General features: G+C 46.3%; 1 protein-coding gene across 1 annotated transcript in view; it reads left to right on the top strand.

The window, feature by feature from the left end:
- Positions 1-6,950: 6,950 nt before the first annotated feature.
- ABL2 (ABL proto-oncogene 2, non-receptor tyrosine kinase) overlaps positions 6,951-20,258 on the top strand; it is a 35,631-nt gene continuing 22,323 nt past the window's right edge. Inside the window, exon 1 of the mRNA XM_031595588.2 lies at positions 6,951-7,215. Coding sequence (XP_031451448.2) covers positions 7,032-7,215 — 184 coding nt within the window. The 5' untranslated portion in view covers positions 6,951-7,031. The remainder of the gene's footprint in view (positions 7,216-20,258) is intronic.

Below are 20,258 nucleotides of genomic sequence, written 5' to 3'. Positions count from 1 at the left end.
TCAAATTCCCCTTTCTGTCACTCTCGGGTATGAGAAAGTTGAGGATGACACAGATAGGTAACAGACACACACGACACAAATGTGCTTAAAGGGAGACTTTAACACACACCCATGTGAGCACAACAGTATAACCTCTGACAGAAAGAAGATGCCCGGGTTTCAGGCTTAAATGTCTCAACTTCTCTGCATTGTTCCCATTGTACAGTAAATGTCTCAGCTATATGAAATGTGCTGTTGGCTCTAGGGGGGTATTATTTCAGGTTGGCTGCAGCTGGGAATATACAACACAGCTTCAGGCCTCATTCAGTGCACACTTGACAAGTTTTCCGCTCAAAAGTAAACGGAAGGAAGGTTGTCTTAAGAAGGCAAGGCTTATGCAGCTGTCCTGTGTGTTTGATGAGGGGAGTGCCTGTCTGTCTGCTCCATCTTTTACCTCCAGTAACTTTTGAACCTGATGGCTGATTTTACACAAATCAGATGGAGGAGCAGAGGTTCCGGAAATATTCAGCTCCTGTGAGTTTTGTGAAGAGTTCGGCCAGGCTAAAGGACAGTCTATTAATACTCTGAATGGAGGAAACCTGCAGATGATCTCAACTTTTAACAGAATAAGAATGTAAGCTGGCAGGGCTCATTGGAGCTCAGTGAGTCCAGTCTCCTGACCGAAGCACATCTAGCTTCAAAGTTAGGCAAAGTTGCACAGAGTTTCATTTTGGAAACATCCCAGGTGTCAGAAAATCCACCTCAGATTTCAGTTTTCACAAAACAAATGTATGGAGTCAGCAACTCCTTTGGCTCTGCCGAGTAGTTCTCAGCAAACAACTTTTCCTCTCTTCTACACAGGCCTTAGAAGTGGCAGCCAATGGCAAAGTCTGCAGCAAACCCCACCGCAGGCAGCCCATAGGACTCAGCTGATGTTCAATATATTTAACCACCAGCTAGTTACTTAATTCTGGCATTCTGTGTTAGTTAATGATTAAACGTGCAAAGGCCAAACTCAGAGACACAAGGCTTTGTATGTCTCATTATTTGCTTTACCAGAAGCTACAAGGGAGGGCGTGCGGCTCTGTGTGAGTAGGAACTGCAGGCTACATATCCAGCCTGACAAGCTAATGAGAACAAGTCATTCATTAACAGAAGACTTGCTGCTAGGCAAACACACACAGCTGGTATGGGAGAAGAATTTGGATGCGAAATGAGACAGTGTAAGTTTTTTTCATAAGATGTTTCCCACTTCTGCAAGTTTACAGTCGAACTACAGACCACCCAAAACACTCTAAGAGCCCGATCAGAGGAAGATTAGGGCTTGTGAGAGGTTTGGTAACGAGCAGAGAGGCGGAATCTGCAAAGAGAATGGAAATATTTGCATGTTTAACAGAATGAACAAGTTTTAAACTGAAGTGAGGTTTGATTCCAAACGCCTATGCTGATCCCTTGGGTACTGCTCTGTGTGCTCACACGTGGAAACACAGTCACAGAAACATCTCAGAGAACCACGAGGCTTTCACGGTTTGATTTGTTTGCTTCATTTGTTTGGTTGCATTTTTGTTTTCAGTTTCACGTGGCTGAGCACTTTCCAAAGAAACAACATTAAATCTGAGAACTGCCAAGTGAAGGCATTTAATTCTGTGTTAGAGTATGAGGCAGGAACACAATGTCGTTTGAAAGACGCAGCGATTGCTTGCAATTCTTGCATAATTAAATTAGAAAGCCTGCCAAGGAAGAATCTACCAGGTCTTTGTAGCAGTATTGGAGACTGAACTTGAAGAACTCTCTGGCTGGCAAAGCATTCTGAGCATGAGTGACAGCCAGAGGGGGCGAGAGAGAAGAGAGAGGTGGAGGAAGCATGAGGGGAAACCGGTATGTGAGGCAAAGAGCATGGGAAGGAAGTGCTGTTAAGTCTGAATTCAATTTAATCTTAACTGCACTTATTAGAAAACCAAGAGAAGGATGTATTTTCTTCTGAGCTAATGAAGCCTCTATTTTGTTTTGGACTACTATGGTGCTTTGCTTAGTCTAATTCAAACACGGCACAGTAGTTATCATGGGAGGGTAGGGTGGGATGAGTTTGGACTTGAGGCATTGAGAGAGTACTGCACTCTGAAGTGTTTGCTGTCCCTTAGCTAAATGTCAGCTCTCTGGCTACAAACCTCCCAGCCAGTGAGAAGAGAAAACACAGAACAAAAAGCTTCTGTCTGCAAATAGACATCTCTCACTGTTCAATAAATTAGAAACCAAAAGAATTAGGCTCCTAAATATGAATTTGAAGCAGCGCTGGAACGCTGGTGGCAAAACACTCCTATTGACCCTTCTGCAGACAAACCTAAAAGCCTGAATCATCAGCAACACCACCAGGGAACCTCATATTACCTCAGCAAATGTACTTTATCAGTAATCACGCTGGCCAAGCTGAGTACTGATTTGCAACTGCCAACAGATGCAGAGGCTTGTCATCTTTTTTTTTTTTTTTCTTTTTTCTTTTTTTTTTCTCCCCATTTTCTAGAGAAAAAGGCAAACAAACACCATTCTGAATGTTCTTATCCACATACCCTTGCACCTCTTTTCCTGCCTTAAACAGACACATGGGAAGGACGGTGCAGCTGTAGCACTCACAAATACAGCAGACAGGAAAGCAGTTGCTGAAGAAGTCCAACAAACTGCTTATTCCATGCCCCTGCACCTCTGGCTCTCCCCTGATGGACACTACGAGAAGGTTATGGGTTGTACCGTGATGGGAACAGTTCATGTAAACCCTCAGAGCAGTCAATATGTTCCTATTTGCAATTAATAGATATATGGGCAAGGACGGACACACAGCTGTAACCCAGTGAGAGCAGTTAGTTAACTGGGCACTACGGCTAATGCAAAACCACAGCGTGTGTTTGTAGTTTTTAAAATGTTAACTATGGTGGACCAAAAGAGCAGTTAGTAGCAGAAGAAATGTCATCTGTCAGAGGCTGTGCGTGAATGTTTCTATGCTGCTGGCCAAAATCTGGTAGCAAACCTTCCTTCCCAGGAAAGAGTTTGTGTCTGTAGACTCCCATTAAACAGGCATGCATGCACTCCAAGCAATCTTGCATGCACTGTAACACAATTTAAATCATAGTAAAGATTAAAAATAGCTTTTAAAAGGCTGAAATGCCAACCATTGTGCTGTGACAGATCTCTGCAGACTGTGTGTTAAGAGCCGTCAGTCGGAGACGAAAGGATGAGCGTTCGTGTGTGTTTCATCCAGAAATGACATTCTCCTTTGAAATGGCTCAGCACTTACAGGTTTTATTGTTTTTTGCAGGGTAACTAACCTCTTGTCACAAAAGCTGTATCACATCTTTAAATTTCTCTTTCTTTTTTTCTTGCCTTTCTCCAGAGCCCCTTCGTTTCGACTCAGAGGAGGCCGCCTGGTGTTTGCACTGACCGAGGCTGGGTGTTACAGGTACACCCAGCAGCAATGCCCGGGCCACCTAGTGGACATCACACATTGCCTTTTGCAGCCGTCCCAGGTGAGTTACAGCCATCCTTATTTCCACAGCCTGTTCTCCTGCACTGCAGCAGGAGCACGAAAATCCTGCCATGGGAATCACACATTTCCCTTATTCTCGGGAACTCTCCAAATGCCTCAATTGGGATTAAGCTTCTGCTGTCCTAAGCAATTAACAAATGCTTCAACTAATATCGTCCACTTCCTAAATATGGGCCAAATATTTAATAGTTCTCTCTGTAGCTTCAGTACACAGAAGGTGTATGAGTTGGAAAAAGAACAAAGACTACTCCTAGAATTAATTTTCACATTACCAGTACAGTAATGCTAGTTAATTTTTCCTAAGTTACAAATCCAAATTGCTGAGCTGACTCAACATAGGCTTACGAGTCTCCAATTTATCCATGGGCTTCTTCTGGCACAGAACCCACACTTCATGCAAATGACAGCTGTGAGTTCATGGCATGTAAAGCATAGCACTGCTCATCCACCAATTACTTGATCTTGTGATATTTGGAGCACACCATGGATGTGCTGCAATGCATTCTTAGTACTTAGAAGAAACTTCAAGAAATGGATATCTGGCAAATATTTAAAGTCAGTTCTGAAGTGATGCTGGAAATACCACATTTCTGGTCAGGCCTATTACTGCAACGTCAATGCTGCCATTGTTCCTTGGTGCTTTTATCCCTTACTCAAACAGCTCATGAGATGGCAGATTGACTGGGAACCCAAAATTGCCAGGAGGGCAATAACTGTTAGGGTACCACATGCTGCCAGCCTTCTTCAAAATTTGAAGAAGAATTTGAAATTACCTTCTGACATATAACCAATTCCTGATACTGCGTGTGCCTGATAACATTACAGTTGACAATAAATGGGTAGCACTGATGCAAATTTAAAAATCTCCTCTCAAAAGCAGTTTGTAATCTTGGCATAGTTAACTATAACTGTGACACTCCATGAAGTAAATACTTATTAGCCCCTGTTCTAACAACATGGAGTGGTGTGGCTCTGCGTCATCGGTGACTCAGTCACACAGGGTCAGTTTCAGTTCGGGGAGCTTCTTGTTTATATCCCCATCACTCTTTTAGGTAATTCAGAATGGTGGGCACCAACCAGGACTCAGCATCCCCTGTTACATGGGGCCAGAGGAAATGACACCATTTAAAATACGTTGCTGAGAGAACCAAGTGGGATACAGCCCGAGGACATAGCTCGTTCAGGAGACTGACCACAACTGGGGCACTGGTTTTGAAGCTTCTTATGTAGGGTATGGCACGGTCTTAAAACACTGCTGTAGAGTAGCAAACAGTAACCATGCTGCAGACCCCTTCCCTTTACAACAAAGTCCCTGTTAACCCCCAGTTAAGATGTTACTGTGTGGCAGACATTTTCCAAGCAGTCAGACATTAAGGAAACCCACAGCGAGCTGTTACATGTGCACAAGCTGCTGATACAGGGAGTGAGGGATTTCATAAGGCCTGAGGAATAAGAGCAGTGATTAAACACAATTCTCCTTAGCGCACCTAAGCATAATAGTCTCTTGATGTTGGCATCTCCTTTTGAAATGCTAATGGCCTTCTTCTGGTTAGCTCTTTAGGATCAGCGAGTAAAGAGGCATTAGGAAATAAAAGTACCATTCCTGTTGATATGAGAGAGTTCTTCTATCCTACAAGGCAACTGCAAACGGCACAGAGGAGTTTTATGTTCGTTGTCTCTCCCCAGTCTCCAGAGAACATACATTTTGTTTACGAGGCAAGCCATTTACAAATGCCAAACCCTGCAAATTCTAGCTGGAAGGATACCAGGAAATATCTCCACTGCAGAGATTACCCATGTCGATCAGCTTTGCACAGGACTGCCCATCCTGCACGCACACCCTCTGCTCATACTCTTGTAGCCATGTCTGCACGAAGTCCTGGTTTGGCAGAGTGTACCCCAGATAGTCCCAGTGCTATTTTAGGAACTGCTTTGTTATTAGCAAGCCTGTCTCTATTTCCCGATCTCCCCAGTGTTCCTAGCTTATTAATGCATTTATTAAGGCACTTCTGATTGCTCATGCTCCTCGCTCCTATTCACTCTAGTCTGTGTCAGAGCACGGACCAGCCCAGCCAGTGCACTAGAACTGGGTGCAGTTCAGGTGCATGTGACAATATGGGTAGCATTTTGGTCACACCTTGTGACCCAGGGGAGGTACAATATGGCCTTAGAAATGTCACTAGACACTTCACACAGGCAAGCTGACTGCCATGGAGGAGTTTCTCCTCAGCATCCCAGTCTAGATGGCCACAGGAGGGCTGATGCAGGCACAGGTTGCTGTGGGTCCCTGGGGCCTGGCTGGTTCTGTATCAACAAGTGAGTTTAATGTTGTTCTCAGCGATGAGGTGAGGGCACCTGAGTCTGACAGCCCTGCACCTGATCCATGAAGAAACAAAGACTGCTATGAAACACTGCCTTTACTGCTAAAATTGTAGCCAGCTTGGAGAGCAAAACACCTTTGAGAACTCAGGTCTTCTAAACTGCAGCAAGCATCGCTGTCTCTCAGGATGAAACCTCCCCCCTTTTGCTTCAGTTGGAGAGCCTTATGCGGGATTAGAGAGGCTGAAAGAAGAGGGTTTGGTTGCACACCAATTAGTTACAGTGCGTGCTCAGCCACCTGATGACGAGATGCTGCTGCCAGCCGTGCCTGGGCAGCAACACGCCGGTGTTGTTCGTGTGGCTGTGCCTCCTGCCCTGGGTCAGGAGGGGACAAGAAGGGCAGTTCACCTGGGGCCCTGTGAGCAACGGGAGAGGTGCACGCGGCGTGGGAAGCGTACACAGAGCAGAGGGGGGAAACAGTGCACGCAGAATGAGAAAATGGGCCTGCAGAGGGCTGGGTTCAGCTTCCAGATCCAGTGCCTCCCCACCGCGCTCTGACCCGCACAGGTGGGAAAGCGGTCCCAGGTTTACGTAGAACCATGGAACTGTTCGAGCCGGGAGGAACCTTCACAGGTCGCCCTGCGCAGTGGAACAACCGAACATCCCGAGCTGGAAAGGACCCGCAGGGTTCGTGCATTCGGCCCCGCCGCCTCCCCGCAGGACCACCCCAAAATCGCACGGCGTGGCCGAGCGCGGAGCCCGTGCAGAACCTAGCAATTCCTGACGCCCGAACTGCCCAGCCCCGGGTCACAGCCCGCAGCTCTCGCCCCCAGGCGGGAACGGGGCGCCGTAACGCGGGCAGCGCGGACGCCTCGGCGACTTCAGGAGGACGCGACCCGGCCCGACGCGGCCGCGACCCCCCGCCCGCCGGCGGCACCGCCCGCCAGCCTGGGAGGGGGCGGCCTCCCCGGGAGGACTGCGGGAGCCGCTCTGTCCCCTCTCCCGGCGCTCTGTGGTTTAAGATGGCGGCGGGGGCCGAGGGGGAGAGTCCGTGAGCGCCAGGCCGGAGCGCCGCGGGGCCGGCGGGGGCGGGCGGGAGCCGCCGGGCCGCGCACACGGGGGAGGAGCGGGAGGCCGCCCGCCGGGCCGGGGAGCGGCGGCATGTGAGCGGCGGGCCGCGGCCGGCAGCGCGGCGATGGGGCAGCAGGTGGGCCGCGTCGGGGAGCCGGGCGCCGGGCTCCAGCAGCAGCCGCCGCCCCAGCAGCAGCAGCAGCAGCCGAGGGGACCGCGAGGGAGCGGCGCGGGCAGGCCGGCGGGACGCCGCAGGGAGGCGGCGGGGCGCGCGGCCGAGGGCGGCTTCAACGTCTTCGCGCAGCACGGTGAGGGGCCGGCGGGGCCGCGCGGGGAAGGGGCGAGAGCGCCCTGCCGCACTCCGCTTTTGTTGTGGCCGCCTGGGCCGGGGGGGCGGGGAGGAGCGGCGCCTCGGCCGGGCGGGGATGGCGCTGCGCCGCGCTGGGCTGCGCTGCCACGTCCCGGGGGCGACCGGGGATGCGGCCCGGGGCGCTGACCCGGCCCCGGGGCACGGCGCGGCTCGGCGCCGGTTTGTTTACGAGGACGGCCGCTCCATGTGCTTGCGAGCCGAGCCGGGGCTCACGCTCTATCGAGGGACTCGCGGCGCGCCCGTCTGGATCGGTAACTCCTGCTTTGTCAAGGTCTGTGTGGCACAGGGCTTTCTTTCTGTTGCCTGGGATGCTGCGGCTGCCATCCAGCCGCTTTGCGGCTGAAGTTTGTGCTTATGCCTTTCTGTCTCATGGCTGTGAGCAGAAGCGCTCGATGCGGCGCGATTCATCTCTGTAATCTCTCGCACGGCTCCAAATCCCAACCTTTTATACCTCTGATATTTATCTGTTATCTTGGTTTGACAACTTCCTAATAGAAGACACGGTTTTTTAGGAGGTGCCATAAAAGGACTGGCTCAGCACGAGTACCGAGGCTATAGGTGCGTGGATGAGTCTGTAACCCTGAAGAACTGAATCTGCTCTGGAGAGCATCGTGGTTTGCCTTGTCATAGGGAGACATCAACGTCTATGGAACAAGGCTATTTCTGACAATACATATTTCATTTTGCTCAATAGAATGAGCAGAGGCAGAAAGATTAAGGAACACTCAAGCAGCAGTCTAAATGTAAATATCATCTGCTGTGACTGCTGACATGGAAGCATCAATCAAAACAAGAGTGCAGCACTAAATCTGCTGCTTAAATTCTCAGTGTTATCACAGCTTTTAAGTCCAGGGAACAGCATCAACTAGAAAACCGTAACAGCTCCACGCTCACTGAAATGCTTGACCCACTATTAATACAGTTACAGCTAAAGATTACTATTTCACTGCTTCTTTTAACTACAGTATCATTGATTTGGTGTCTCACACTGTTGTATTTTTGCATTTTAGAAGGCGCTTTGGGGAAAAGGAAAACATTACTGTAAAACAGAATAACACTGTAAATTCAGATCTCTGCTGTGCATCTACCCTCGTTCTTTCAGCTTGCTGACATGTACAGCTTCAGAGACAGAGTAGAATTGCTGTATAGATTGCCAAGCATGACATAGCAGGCAAGAGTCCTGCACGTGCCAATCTGACTTACAGTGCTTTGGTACCATAATGACTGCTTGGCTCTTGTTCTCACAAGGTTGTGTGTAGTAGGAGAAGCAGAAAGGGTGTTTGAAGTGCAGCTACTGCTCCAGCAGTAAGGTAATGAATTTCATTTTACTTAGGCTTTTGTTGCTTCAGTTACCTTTTTTGCAGATGGCACAGTGTCTGTTGAAAATAAAATGCAGATTTGTAATCTTTTAGGTTAGATAAAAGTTTGTGGGTGTTTTTTTTTTTTTTTTCCTATCTTGCTTTGGAGAGATTCAGGGCAACCTTCAGCCTCCCATCCTGTATTGGTGAACTCCTCAGCTCCATATATCCACGTCTGTTCCACTCGGTGTGAGTGAAAAGCTCATGAGCAATAATCTATAGCAAAAGCTAGTTAAAATCGGGTACATTTAAACACCTGTCTTGGGCAATAACCAAAATCCATCGTATTCCTGGATCTGGAACCAACTTCCTTTCTCAGCAATTTCTTCTTTTTTTTTTTTTTGTGACTCTGACTTCCCTTACCTGAGATTTTTTTTCATGAGATCTATTCTTAGCTTTCACTCACTGACCTTCTTCTCCTGTTTTACTTCATCAGGCTTCCTGCAAGCTTTCCTTGAACACCCTGCTGAACACTGTAGCTGCTGGTGGTTGTACTTGAGCATACAGTCTCCTATGCTAGGCCACCAGAACCCAAAACATATTTCTAAACAACTTACTTGAAGTGCATTTGTCTATGAAAGATGGAGATGGAGTTGAGCCAGTTTGTCCCAGCGTTGTTTGCTATACTACAGAGGTTCCAGCTACAGTTATGTACAGATACCCAGAAGTAATGCTTGTACCTATTTTTGGAAGAAACAAAGAGTTTGAAAATGTTTTCCACTTTATAAGAAGAGTAGAGAAAGCTGCATTGTAGCAGCCTGCTATTCTGCCATGAGAACAGACCTCTCAGCTCCTTGGGGCTCCAGCTCACCATTGTATCAGCTTGCTTAGGCCTTTTCTACTCAGCTGCCATACAGTTGTGTGGGTTGCTGTCAGTGGAGCAGAGTTCTTCAAGATCGTAGAATCATAGAAGATCAGCTGTGAATTTTGCAGTTATGCCTTCTAAGTACCTCATGCTAGCATTCCTAGCATGTGATCTGTGACTTAGAAAAGCAAGCAATGTACCACCAAGCACGTTGCTTACTAGTGATGTACTGCAGGGGAGAAGCATGAACTGAAACACTTGTATTCCTTCTTACGCAGCTGCAGGGTTAACTGGACCCACAGAGGCAGTGGGAAGAAGCTGTAGCAGACACCAGTTTAAGATCATTTTTTTCCAGTTCAGTACAGCCAGACAAGAGTTCTTGGTGCTGTCACAGGTTGTTTTCCTTCTAGAGAAAGAGCAGGGTGGAGAACAGGAAGGTAGGCTCTCTCTTATCCTTTAGGTAGTTTGTTGGAGAGAAAGGGTACAGCCACTGAGAACCACGGGATTCCAATTGGTGTTGGCTCTGGTTGGCTCCTTGTATGGCCTTTAAGCAGTGACACGCTCATGTTTTCTTCTCAAAGAGCAGAGATAACCGCCTCCTGTACCAGGATACCCTTTGGAATGGTGTTAGCATGCTTTTCATCTCCGAGAAGACTTGCTGAGTGTTGAAGAAAACATACTGCAGGAAAATGAGATTATTTAAATCCTGGCTGGGAGGCCTTTGCTATACCTGTTTGCAGTACTGCTGCCGTTGCCTTGGTGATATATTTTGGGGTAGCAAAAGGCACTGCCACACTTGAGCTTTTGATCCAGCAGGCGCAGGACATTTGTTCCTTGTTTTGTTTTCTAGAGGAGGGGTTTAGCAACCTTTTGCTCAGTGCATCAAGGTCAAGCAAGATAAGCCTATACTTTTAAAAATAAAATTATCATTAAAGCTCCCCTAAGGCAGTTGGAGTGCTATGCCACATGATAAAAACATTCTAAAATAGGAAGAAGCACAAATAACTGTCCCTTTGAAATCCAGTGAAACTGAAGGGTTGGGTACAGGAAAATGGAAAGAGGGAGAGAAAATAGGGTCAGTTTAACAACTGCACTTTGTGGGCCTCCTAAAATGTTCTTTATTTTTTCGTCCCAGCAAAAAGCAGTGAGTTTGGGCCAGAGCTCCTTGCCCGCAGACTTTCCTGTCAGTAAATGCCCTACGCAGATGGAATATAATCACTGTATTCAGTGCCTGACTCTTTGTACTGTAAATCAGAAATCTTGTGGGACCATAAGGTATAAATAACTCTTAACTAATCATTTGGGGAATAAAGAATAGTTCAGCTGAGTGTCTGGAGGAACGTCTCCTGCAGAATATGAAATTGCAGCCTTCTCATTCTCTGCTGCATCATCCTCCACGACAGCTGAGTTACTCCTGCAGCTTCAGTTGCACGTTCATTCTCATCCCTTGAGTTGGAATTCTTGCATCCTGTACTTCACAAGTGAGAGGACTCTGCTGACTCAGAAGGGACAGTATAATACAGAGCACAGGTCTGTTTGGATTCCTGACATACAGCAGATATATTTCTCAGGTACTTTTCACGTATGCTGGAGCGCAGCTGAAGGTGAGGCTGAAATGAAGTTACTGACAAACACAGTGATCAGAACTATCTTAAAAAGCAGTCTGAAAGCCCAGGCAGATCTGTGGTTTCTCAGCTCTCCACATGCAGCAGATGGCGTGGTACAAGTTGTTCTAGCAATATTTCACAAACTCTCTATTGCTTGCAAGTGCAATGTTTGGCAAAAAAAAAATTGTACATTTTTCTTGAAATAAGGACACAGCCAAGTGAACAAATCAGTGGCAAGTGGCTCTATAAGCTATTGGGCACAAAAGTGAGTTGTCACAAGCAGCTTCAATCATCTTTTTTAATCTAGCTGAACTGACAGCTCCTGTAATTAAGAGTTAAGAGAGGGCTGGGCTGTTTCCTAGTGACACTGCAGCAGGGCTGTCTTCAGGAAGATCTCAGTGCTAATTACAGATTCTGGGACAGTAGGCTTGAAGTCATGTTTTCACTGGCGTTCAGAAAAAGTGACCTGTTCTGTGACCTACTTGCTTCAGCATATGTCAGGTTGCTCAAATCAAATCATACTTTTTAGATCTTGTTTTAGAAATACAGCTAGATAATTGTTAGCATGGTTTATTCTAGCCCATTTCTGGTAGTTGTCACAACTTCATGTTGACTGTCTTCTAACTACTGCTGACAGCTGACTAGTTCACACTGCTAAGATACCACACAGAAATGCAACTAATAGGAACCAAGCAGCAGCATTTTATACTCACTCTGGTAGGGATGTGTGTGAAAGTTACTGGAAGTAGCACAGGTGAGGCTGCTTAGTGACTTGCCAAATTCATTTTCATCTGCTTCAAGAAAGCCAAGGATGGATGAGTGCAGACCAAGGCCCCACCTGGGTTATAACTTTCAGAATCTGAGGGCTGGCATTACTGCTTGCCAGATGGTTGGTTGTTCTTGCAGCACTACAGAATTAGGAGTGATGCAGGGCTTGCTAGCTGTGGTGTGAATGTGTTCCTGATTGGCTTCGCAGGTGAATCTGCAAATAGGCTTTCAGGTTCCTTCCTAACAGCATTCAGAAGATCATGTGCTGATAAACAGTTCTCATGGCTGTTTGGACCACCAGCAGAGAAGCACGGGCTTGTGCCAAGTTGGTAACACAGCTGAGCTCTCAGGCCTGAATTTTTTCTGTCACTGTTACAGCATCATCACTGGCATCTGTCTGGCTTTGTGGTCATGAAATATGTTCTTTTATTTTAAAGACTGATCTTGGTATTACCCAGAGAGATTGTTCTGAGTGTTACAAAACCATTGAGGCTTCCTGTTGGTAACACTGCAAACCACAACAACAAGGCTCAGCTCTATTACCAATATCTGCTTAGGAAGTTTCGTGTGCTTTGTGGTCTTCATAGGAAGACGCAGGCATCTCCCACCATGGCTGCTTATCTGCGCTTGGGTGCACATTAACTCTCACATAGGCAGCCTTTTCATGTAATACTTCGCCTTTCCATCATGGGGAGGGGAAGATAACAATGAACAGAAATGCTTCACTAAGAATTGGATTGACTTTATGGCTGTATTTTGTGGGGTTTTTTTAAGTGTCAATACAGTATTTTCCTTACAATAGAGTTTTCCTCATTTCTTTCCTTCCACCCCGCTGCCCAAACCCAGATAAGTGTTTTCAGCCACAAACATTGCCCTCACAATCTTGATCTATGACATTTCAATTAAAAAAAAAGTTGTTAATCGACGTGGAGCTTCATTTATGTTGATCTGAAGATATTCTGTGATAATAATCACGTGAGAACTTTTCACATAAGAAAAGTTGCTCTTCGATGAAGGAAAACTCATTTTCCCTAAGCCAATTTTACTCTCCCCCATCATTAGATCGTGTTACTGGTTTGGCTTTTGGGCTCATCTCTGCTTTTTTGCTGTTGCTTTGTTATTTAACACTGACAGGAAACAGAAGCAGCTTCTTCCTGGTGTAAGCTGTATGGCAAAGGCATAGCAACTATCATGTGCTGCTGTCTGGGTCAGAGTAGAGGATACAAGAGCGAGAACATTCTGCATTTGTGACCCTGTGTGCATCTGGCCTGTTTCTCCTTCCTTGTTATTGTTATAATTCCAACAACAAAGCATTGAGTTTTCACCTCTGCTGTTCTTGTTTACCTTTGTCTCTCTCAAGTAGAACACATAGAAACAAAAGAAAAAAAAAATCTACTTACCTTCAGAAGGCCTCAGATATGCACAGATCTCCAGCAAGAGATGCCCTCACCTCCACTGCCAACCCTTAAATGAGGGCTGGGAAGGGTTGGATCCTGGCTCCAGCCCTTCCATCACTCAGGTTCATTGCACACACCTGAGCCCTGCCTTCCCACCAGGTGCTCAATCATTGCTTCAGGCTGTGACTTAGCATTTCTGTTATACCCAAGTTCAGTTAGACGCTGACCTTCCCGACCCCAACCCCACACAGCCTAGCAGCTTCCTTATAGTCTTCCCATGGTACCTGTGCCTGTTTCCACTGCCTGTGCGTTTTCTTTCTGCTCTCCAGTTTTGCAGCAGGTCCCAGTTCAGCCACACCAGGTTCTTGCCTTCCTTTCCTGCATTCCTCCACCTGGGGATGGAGAGCTCTTGTGCCCTAAGGAAAGCTTCCTTAAAGCTTCATTTTTGTACACTGGAGATATTAGCTTAGCTGTTCAACTTCAGGAATAATGCTTTAAAATAATATTTTTCTCAGTATTATTTCAAAGCCTTTGCTGCCCTGGGTTCATTTTGCTAACCAGCAGTGTCACAGAGTTAACAAGACTGTTCAGTCCTGCTGCTTAGAAACATGGGGGGGGCTGTGCAACTGATAAGAATATCAATTTTGGGTTGCTGCTTAGAAAACCAAAGAGCACAAGGTATTTCTGAAATGCATTAAATGATGGGAGGAGTCTGGAGGAACTATTGAGTTAAAAGGCCCTGAAAGGATTTCCGAAGAAATCATTTTAAAGTGTAATTTGTGGTCCAGAGACCTCACGTATCACAGCTTTCCAATCAGTGAGACTATGAGGACTGTTTAGGAATAAATGAAGTCTTTGTTTTTGCAAACTTTTTAAAAATTGGTACAAGTGATGTCATCTGGGAAGAGTGAAATGAGCTCTTCATAGACACGTGAATAGCATCCGAGATCTTCTGGAACAGTTTGTGGCACAGCTTTCCTCCCCCATTGAATGGCTGTGCCCAGCAGAGCTCTGTGTTGTGCTGCTCTGAGCTGGGCTGTGTGAGATGGGCTCACTGCAGCTTCTTACACACACCTTACACTTTCATTGTAAGGCTTTCTTTGTGTCCAGCGTAGAAGGAGAGAAACTGTGTCCTTTGTCTCAGAGCTGAACTGCAGTTCCTCTTCCATAACTATTTTTTCCATCCTTGAAGTAGCTGTAAACCAGCAAATACTAACGGTGTCTAACAGTTGGCAGTTCCAAGGCTCAGATTTAAGGTACCTAAATTTAAAATAGCAACTTCTTCGGACTTGAGCTTTAAATTTCTAAATGTCCTACATGTGCTGTTCAGAATATCACTGATCCTTGGTACAGGTACCCTTTGAGTGGCACAGTGATTACACAGTGAAGGCTGTGGTACAGGCAGGACCTTGATCAGCTGCTGGGAGCCTTTCTTTGATCACTTGGTGATGGCGCTCAGTTCTGCTTTGGTTTCAGACCTGCTTTCTTCACTGGCTGGATTGGCATCAAGCGAGGTGTGATGAGCTGTGTGGTTTGTGCAGTAACCTGAATGAGCAGTGAGGGTCTGCTCTCTGCAGCTCAAGAGAATCCGTGCTGTGCCTCCTGACCAAGCAGATGGATGTTTCTCTGGTATCTTTCTCTCTATTTTTTTTCTGACAGGGAGAGTTGTAGAGCCTGGAAGGGACCAGCAGTGTTTTTGTAACCGATACCAGATGAAAGCTGTGCTCTGTCCCAATTACCCAGTGAAGCACAGCAGAATACTTCCCCACTAACCATAAGCTCTGTGCCTGTTATTCGGTGCTGTATTTGTTGGTTTTACCCAGTAGTTATTTGTGGCTGGCTTTAAAATCTCAAGAGTAAACAGAGAAAGCAGAGGTACCGTATCAGATTAAAAAGGCTTTGTCTGGAGGAGATTCTTAGAATAAATAAGGAAATGATGTATCACATCTTCTCAAGAAGCTTTGTTGGTATTAAGTTTTCCATCGCTGTGAGAAATGAGCTGGTTGTTCTTGTTAGAAGCCGAGGCTTTGATTTGTTTCAGTGCAATAACTGGAGTCTGATAGGAGGTGCAGAGGAGCAGCCAGCCTGCTTTTCCTACTTCTTTCTCCCATGGTTGGATGGTTTAAGAGTGCTGTGCAAAACTGGTGGCAGCTCAAATGGTGGTTTGCATAAGCCTGCCATAACTGCCTAATGAAACCCATGGCTGGCAGCTTCGGCTCTTGCTTTTGTCATAACAGCATCCAGTGCTGTGCCAGATTGTCTGTTTGCTCTTTGTAGTCATCATCATTAAATATACTTAAATTCTTAAAGGCAAAAACATCAGGGTGCTGTGACTTTCTGTGCCAGCCTTGTGGCAGTGTTTCTGCTAAAATACGTTTTTCTCATTTCATGGGCTGGGGTTAAGACATAAATTGGCTTCCAGGTCCAGCCTAGCTGGACTAAAACCCAGCAGCCAGCAGTGCCCAGCAGCTCACAATTAGAAAGAAAGGAAGAAGGGAAAGGGGTAAATTGCTGCTGCTTTATGAGAAAATCGTTTTCCAGCCTACCACGAGAGGGTGCTACAATGCTTTGACTTAATTTCTCTCCCACTGCAAAGTTCTTGTTAGCCTTGAAAAGGGAAGTTTTGTAACATTCCTGTGTTACAGTGAAGAGTTGAGATGCTCATCTGAGCCCTGACACTCCTGCTGTGTTCGTCCTTAACAAGCAGCCCCCAGCCAAGCAGTCACATTGCCTGCCATTGCCTCTAGCACCAGGCAGTGACAGGCCACATTAAAGGGAATGCACTGGTCACAAAACAGACTTTTGGAAAAGAGATCTGAAAGCATGTTTTAAAATATAACTAAGATGGATTTCCTCTGGTATGCATATTACTGCCTAAATGCGAGGGCACGAGCTCTGGTGTACTGCAGCTGTCCTTTTCTTCTCCCCTGCACTTTCCTAATTTGTTTCGAGGCCTTAAGTGCATTTCACATCTTAACATCTGGCTTTGTTACATCCCCCCGTCCATTATTTCCTCGTACAGAAAGGTTGAAGCACTCTTCATCACACGGTTGCCTCCCTGTGCTCCCCCTCCTTGGCCTACTGGGAGATGAGCTCGTCAGTTTTTAAACCATAAAAGCAATTACAGCAGCAACATCTCAGTTTGTTAACAGGAGAACAGGCTCAGTACATCAGCCGTACGGCGGTGCTCCATTTAACCAAGCTGAAGATCACCCTTCTTGGGATTACTCTGGATTTGCTTCTAGGAATTAAATAACTGTTATTATGGGGCTGGAACTAGATGATCTTTTAGGTCCCTTCCAACCCAAGCTGTTTTATGAGTTAACTTGAGAAGCAAGTGTCATCCTATGCTGGATATATGGTGTGAAATAAGGTTGTCTGAGGCTTAGGTGGAGGGCAGCAGAGCTGAATGTCCAAGGATAGATGCTGGAAGAATGACCATTTCCTTTTCTTTGGGCATTTAGCTTTCCTGCTCAGCTGCCTGAATCTTTATATTGAGCCACATCCGATCTGTACATGAGACAGGTGAAATCATAGCAGAACAGTCACCTTCCATTCCATTTGTCCTGTGACTATTTTCTATTACATACTGCTCTACAACTTTTCCTTCCTTGAAGTCTACTTTCTGGCCCTGCTGTTCCTTTTTGTGTTGTTCAACATACACGCCCTTGTTTCTTCTGTGGTATTTATCCTTCCTATCACTTGCATAACTCAATATACTTGTTTTTCCTCCCTTTCTTTTTCTTGCTCTGTGCAGGTCCTGCCCCCTTCCTTCTTATCCTGTTGGCATGATGTCTCCCTATCTGACCATCTCCTCTCCCAGTGGAGCAGTCTGTTCCCTTGTTCCCTGCCTTGATGGACAGATGAAGGATGCCAGCTCTAGAACCAGGAATACAGGCATGCAGGAATTGAAGGAAATGTTTTTTCCTCCCCATGAAGATAACCAACCGAAAGAATGGATATTGAAATAAGTAACAATCCCTGCATTTAAGAAAAGCTGTTTTCTTTAGTACTTAGCTACTTAATCTATTTTTCCCATTGATAGGTTAAGTAAATTTATAAAAGGAGGGCAGTGTTTCATTGTAGAGATAAGGCACAAGGCAGAGCAGACAGGATGGTTTGTGCTGCAGAGCTCTGGCAGAACTGCTGACACTTTGAAGTCTATGCTACACACTCACACTGTGTGCTTTCCACAGGTCCAGCTTTCTTTCCAAGCCCAACTATAGAGGCTTTGTGTTGTGCTTCACCCTGTGATGGATTTGCTTCTCTTTTTTGATGCTAGAAGTTAACTTGCTGTAATCCTACTTCATCAGTATGAGGAAGCGTAGGAGAGTTTATGGAGGGAACATGAGTAGTGTTGCACACCAGCTGTTTTTAAAGTCTTGTATGCTTTGTATTGAAGGCATCACTCATTAGGTATATGCTGAAGCTTCTGGCAAGTAGTGGTTAGCAAGGGACTTTGGTTTTAGCTTTAGACTTTCCCTTGCACAGATGGATCTCAACACGAGATGAATCCCAACAGCTGCAGAGGGCTCAGTTTCTCAAAGTTTTTCCTAAGTCCCTACTGCTGGTCTTAAGGGCTACAGAGCCCCGTTCAAGTGGTCAGGATAATGCTAACCTCTTGTGGCGGTGTGACTAAACAGAAATATTGCCCATAGAAACCACTGTGGCTTTAGTTCCCCTTCCTCTTTTTCTCTGCCCAAGTTGCACCTTCCTCTCACGCACTGACTTTTCCCTGCGTTGCCTGCCATCCTTACTGCTGCCCTGCTTCCATAAGAGCAAAGTGCCCATCAGCAGTGGGCTGAGAGCTCCACACCCAGAGCTGAGCATTGTGCCTCCCCAGTCTGAAGGGATGACCTGCACTTCATGGGTTTAGATGATAGCAGCCACCTTCACGTATTAAAAACAAAGCCAGCACTGTTGGTTTCTCCATGATTATGTTGTACCTGTCATTACGCAGGAAGCCCTGCCCTGTCTTCAGAAGTAACATCATTAAACCTCTATATTTTAGTTGGGTGAGTCAGTTTCATTCCTGCTCTTGAAGTGTACATCTATTGTGAGTGTAATTTCACCTTACTGGGGCCAGCAGTAGCAATGCCAGCAGTATGAAGTCCGTTATAAACAAGCTCTCTGCAGTACTCACTGTATAGAATTTTTGGAAGTTGCTTTAAGAATTTTTGAAGAAAAAAAGACTTGGATTTTTTCCTTCAAGAGGAATTAGGTGTGAACGTGAAGGTGGATAAACAAGTGGGTTGATTATTTGACCAGTTTGTCTCTCAGAAAGATGTCAGTTGCGTGAACAAATCTGTTAGTTTCTCCAGTAATTAGAAACTTACTTCTTACACTGCTGATATTCAGCTGCATTTTAATGAGACCAAATTCTCAATGGAGAAGTTTGAACAGTCACGCTGGACGTGACTAATGAATGGACGTACCAGCCTGGATTACTCAGCCCTTTTGAGGGCCCACTGCTTGATGTATTTGATATTAGCAATTTGATGTTTGCCATTAATCAGTTTTTCCAGCTTCAGAAGCTGAGGTGTGACCCTACGTGTTTAAATTAATGGTCTTGCTAGCAGGAAAAAGTGGCAGACTCCATGCAGGTCTCTGGTGGGTGTTCGTGGGGCTCTAATCTCCGTATTTCATTGCTGGATTTGTGTGCTGTGGGTGCTGTATTTGGTCTTTATGGGTGTTTCCCTGTTTTGGGTCTGTGTTCTTAATGGAAGCATAACCTTCAGGGGCCATTGCCCCAGAATCTCTGCTGATCCTTCCTGCAGGAGCTTCAGCATCCTTGGGTGGAGGAGCTCCCATCTGCTGACTGCTGCTGGGATTCAGAATTCCAGCCCCTGCTTCAGTCTCTGCAGAGGCTGACTATGCAGGCTTCATTCAAATGCAACTTTTTATGCTTGTGCAGTTTTGTTTTAGATAGTAAGAGGTTAAGATGTCAAAGCAATATGTTCACGTAAATATCATTCCTTGCCTATCTTCCCTAACTATTTCTGAGGTCTTGGCTTCAATTCTGTGATCTATCAGGAAAGTGGTACTTCTAAGCACCTCGTGCAGCGCAGTCACGTAGCTTTAAGTGCTTACAGCAGCATGAAAGCAATGGGAAGGCTGTTTCTGGCAGTGATGTTGATGGACAGGAAACACGCCATTAATTCTAAAGACCCTTCAGATAACTTTCAAATGTTTATCAGCTTCTGATTCCATGAAGTCTTCCTGAGCTGAAAGGCCTATTTGAAGCCTGCGTGGTGCAGCAGGTGAGAGGCAGGTACAGGCAGAAAGAAGAGACTGTTCTGTTTCTCCATTTTCAGAAGCAACATCAGGCAGCTGAGTTTAGAGGTTTGCTCTGCCTTTAGTTACTCGGATGTCAGATCTGCAGTAGGTTTGCTTTGAAGAGGCTCAAGAGGGAGAGCGATTTTGAGAGGAGCAGTTGCAGCACTGCCTGTTGTTTGGAATTTCGGATTTCAAGACAGCACCTGGTGTGCTGCTGTCAGCCCAGTCTTGAGCCCTGATCCCAGAGGAAGCACTTAGGGTGCCTGGTTCTTGAAGGGATACAATGCAGCCCTGTGTAACCCAAGCAGTCAGCTGTCCTGACAACCTACATGGGCCAGCAACAACTGGGAATGCTTTTCTGTGGAGTGGGAGGAAGAAGGAATGAGGTGGAACTCTGTCAAATTTGTCAATAATTCAATTTAAGATGCTGAAGGAATCTTGGGCTCTGGCAGCAGGAGGTGTGGGGGCACTGGGTGAGGATCCCTTCTGGATGGCACGGCTGCTCCTTGGTCTCAATCTCAATTCAAAATTTCCATCTCCTAAAACAACTCCTAATTGAAGCAGCAGTTACACGTATCCTCCTCAAAGCTGTGAGGCACAGCTGGCAGAGACCTTGCTGTGAAACAGAACACAGCCGAATTCTGTAGGCAGAGGTCTTGTTTTCTGCCTCGGGTTTAGTCGTGGGTGGGTGCTGGGTAGGGGTAACCACTGCTCTGCACAGCCAGAGCAAATGGGATGCTGAGCCAGCAGCAGTGCTGACCTCCCACCAG

This window comes from Phasianus colchicus, chromosome 9 (assembly GCF_987193195.1).
Source record: "Phasianus colchicus chromosome 9, bPhaCol1.hap1.1, whole genome shotgun sequence".
Taxonomy (NCBI): domain Eukaryota; kingdom Metazoa; phylum Chordata; class Aves; order Galliformes; family Phasianidae; genus Phasianus; species Phasianus colchicus.
This window is presented reverse-complemented; position numbering and strand designations above follow the sequence as displayed.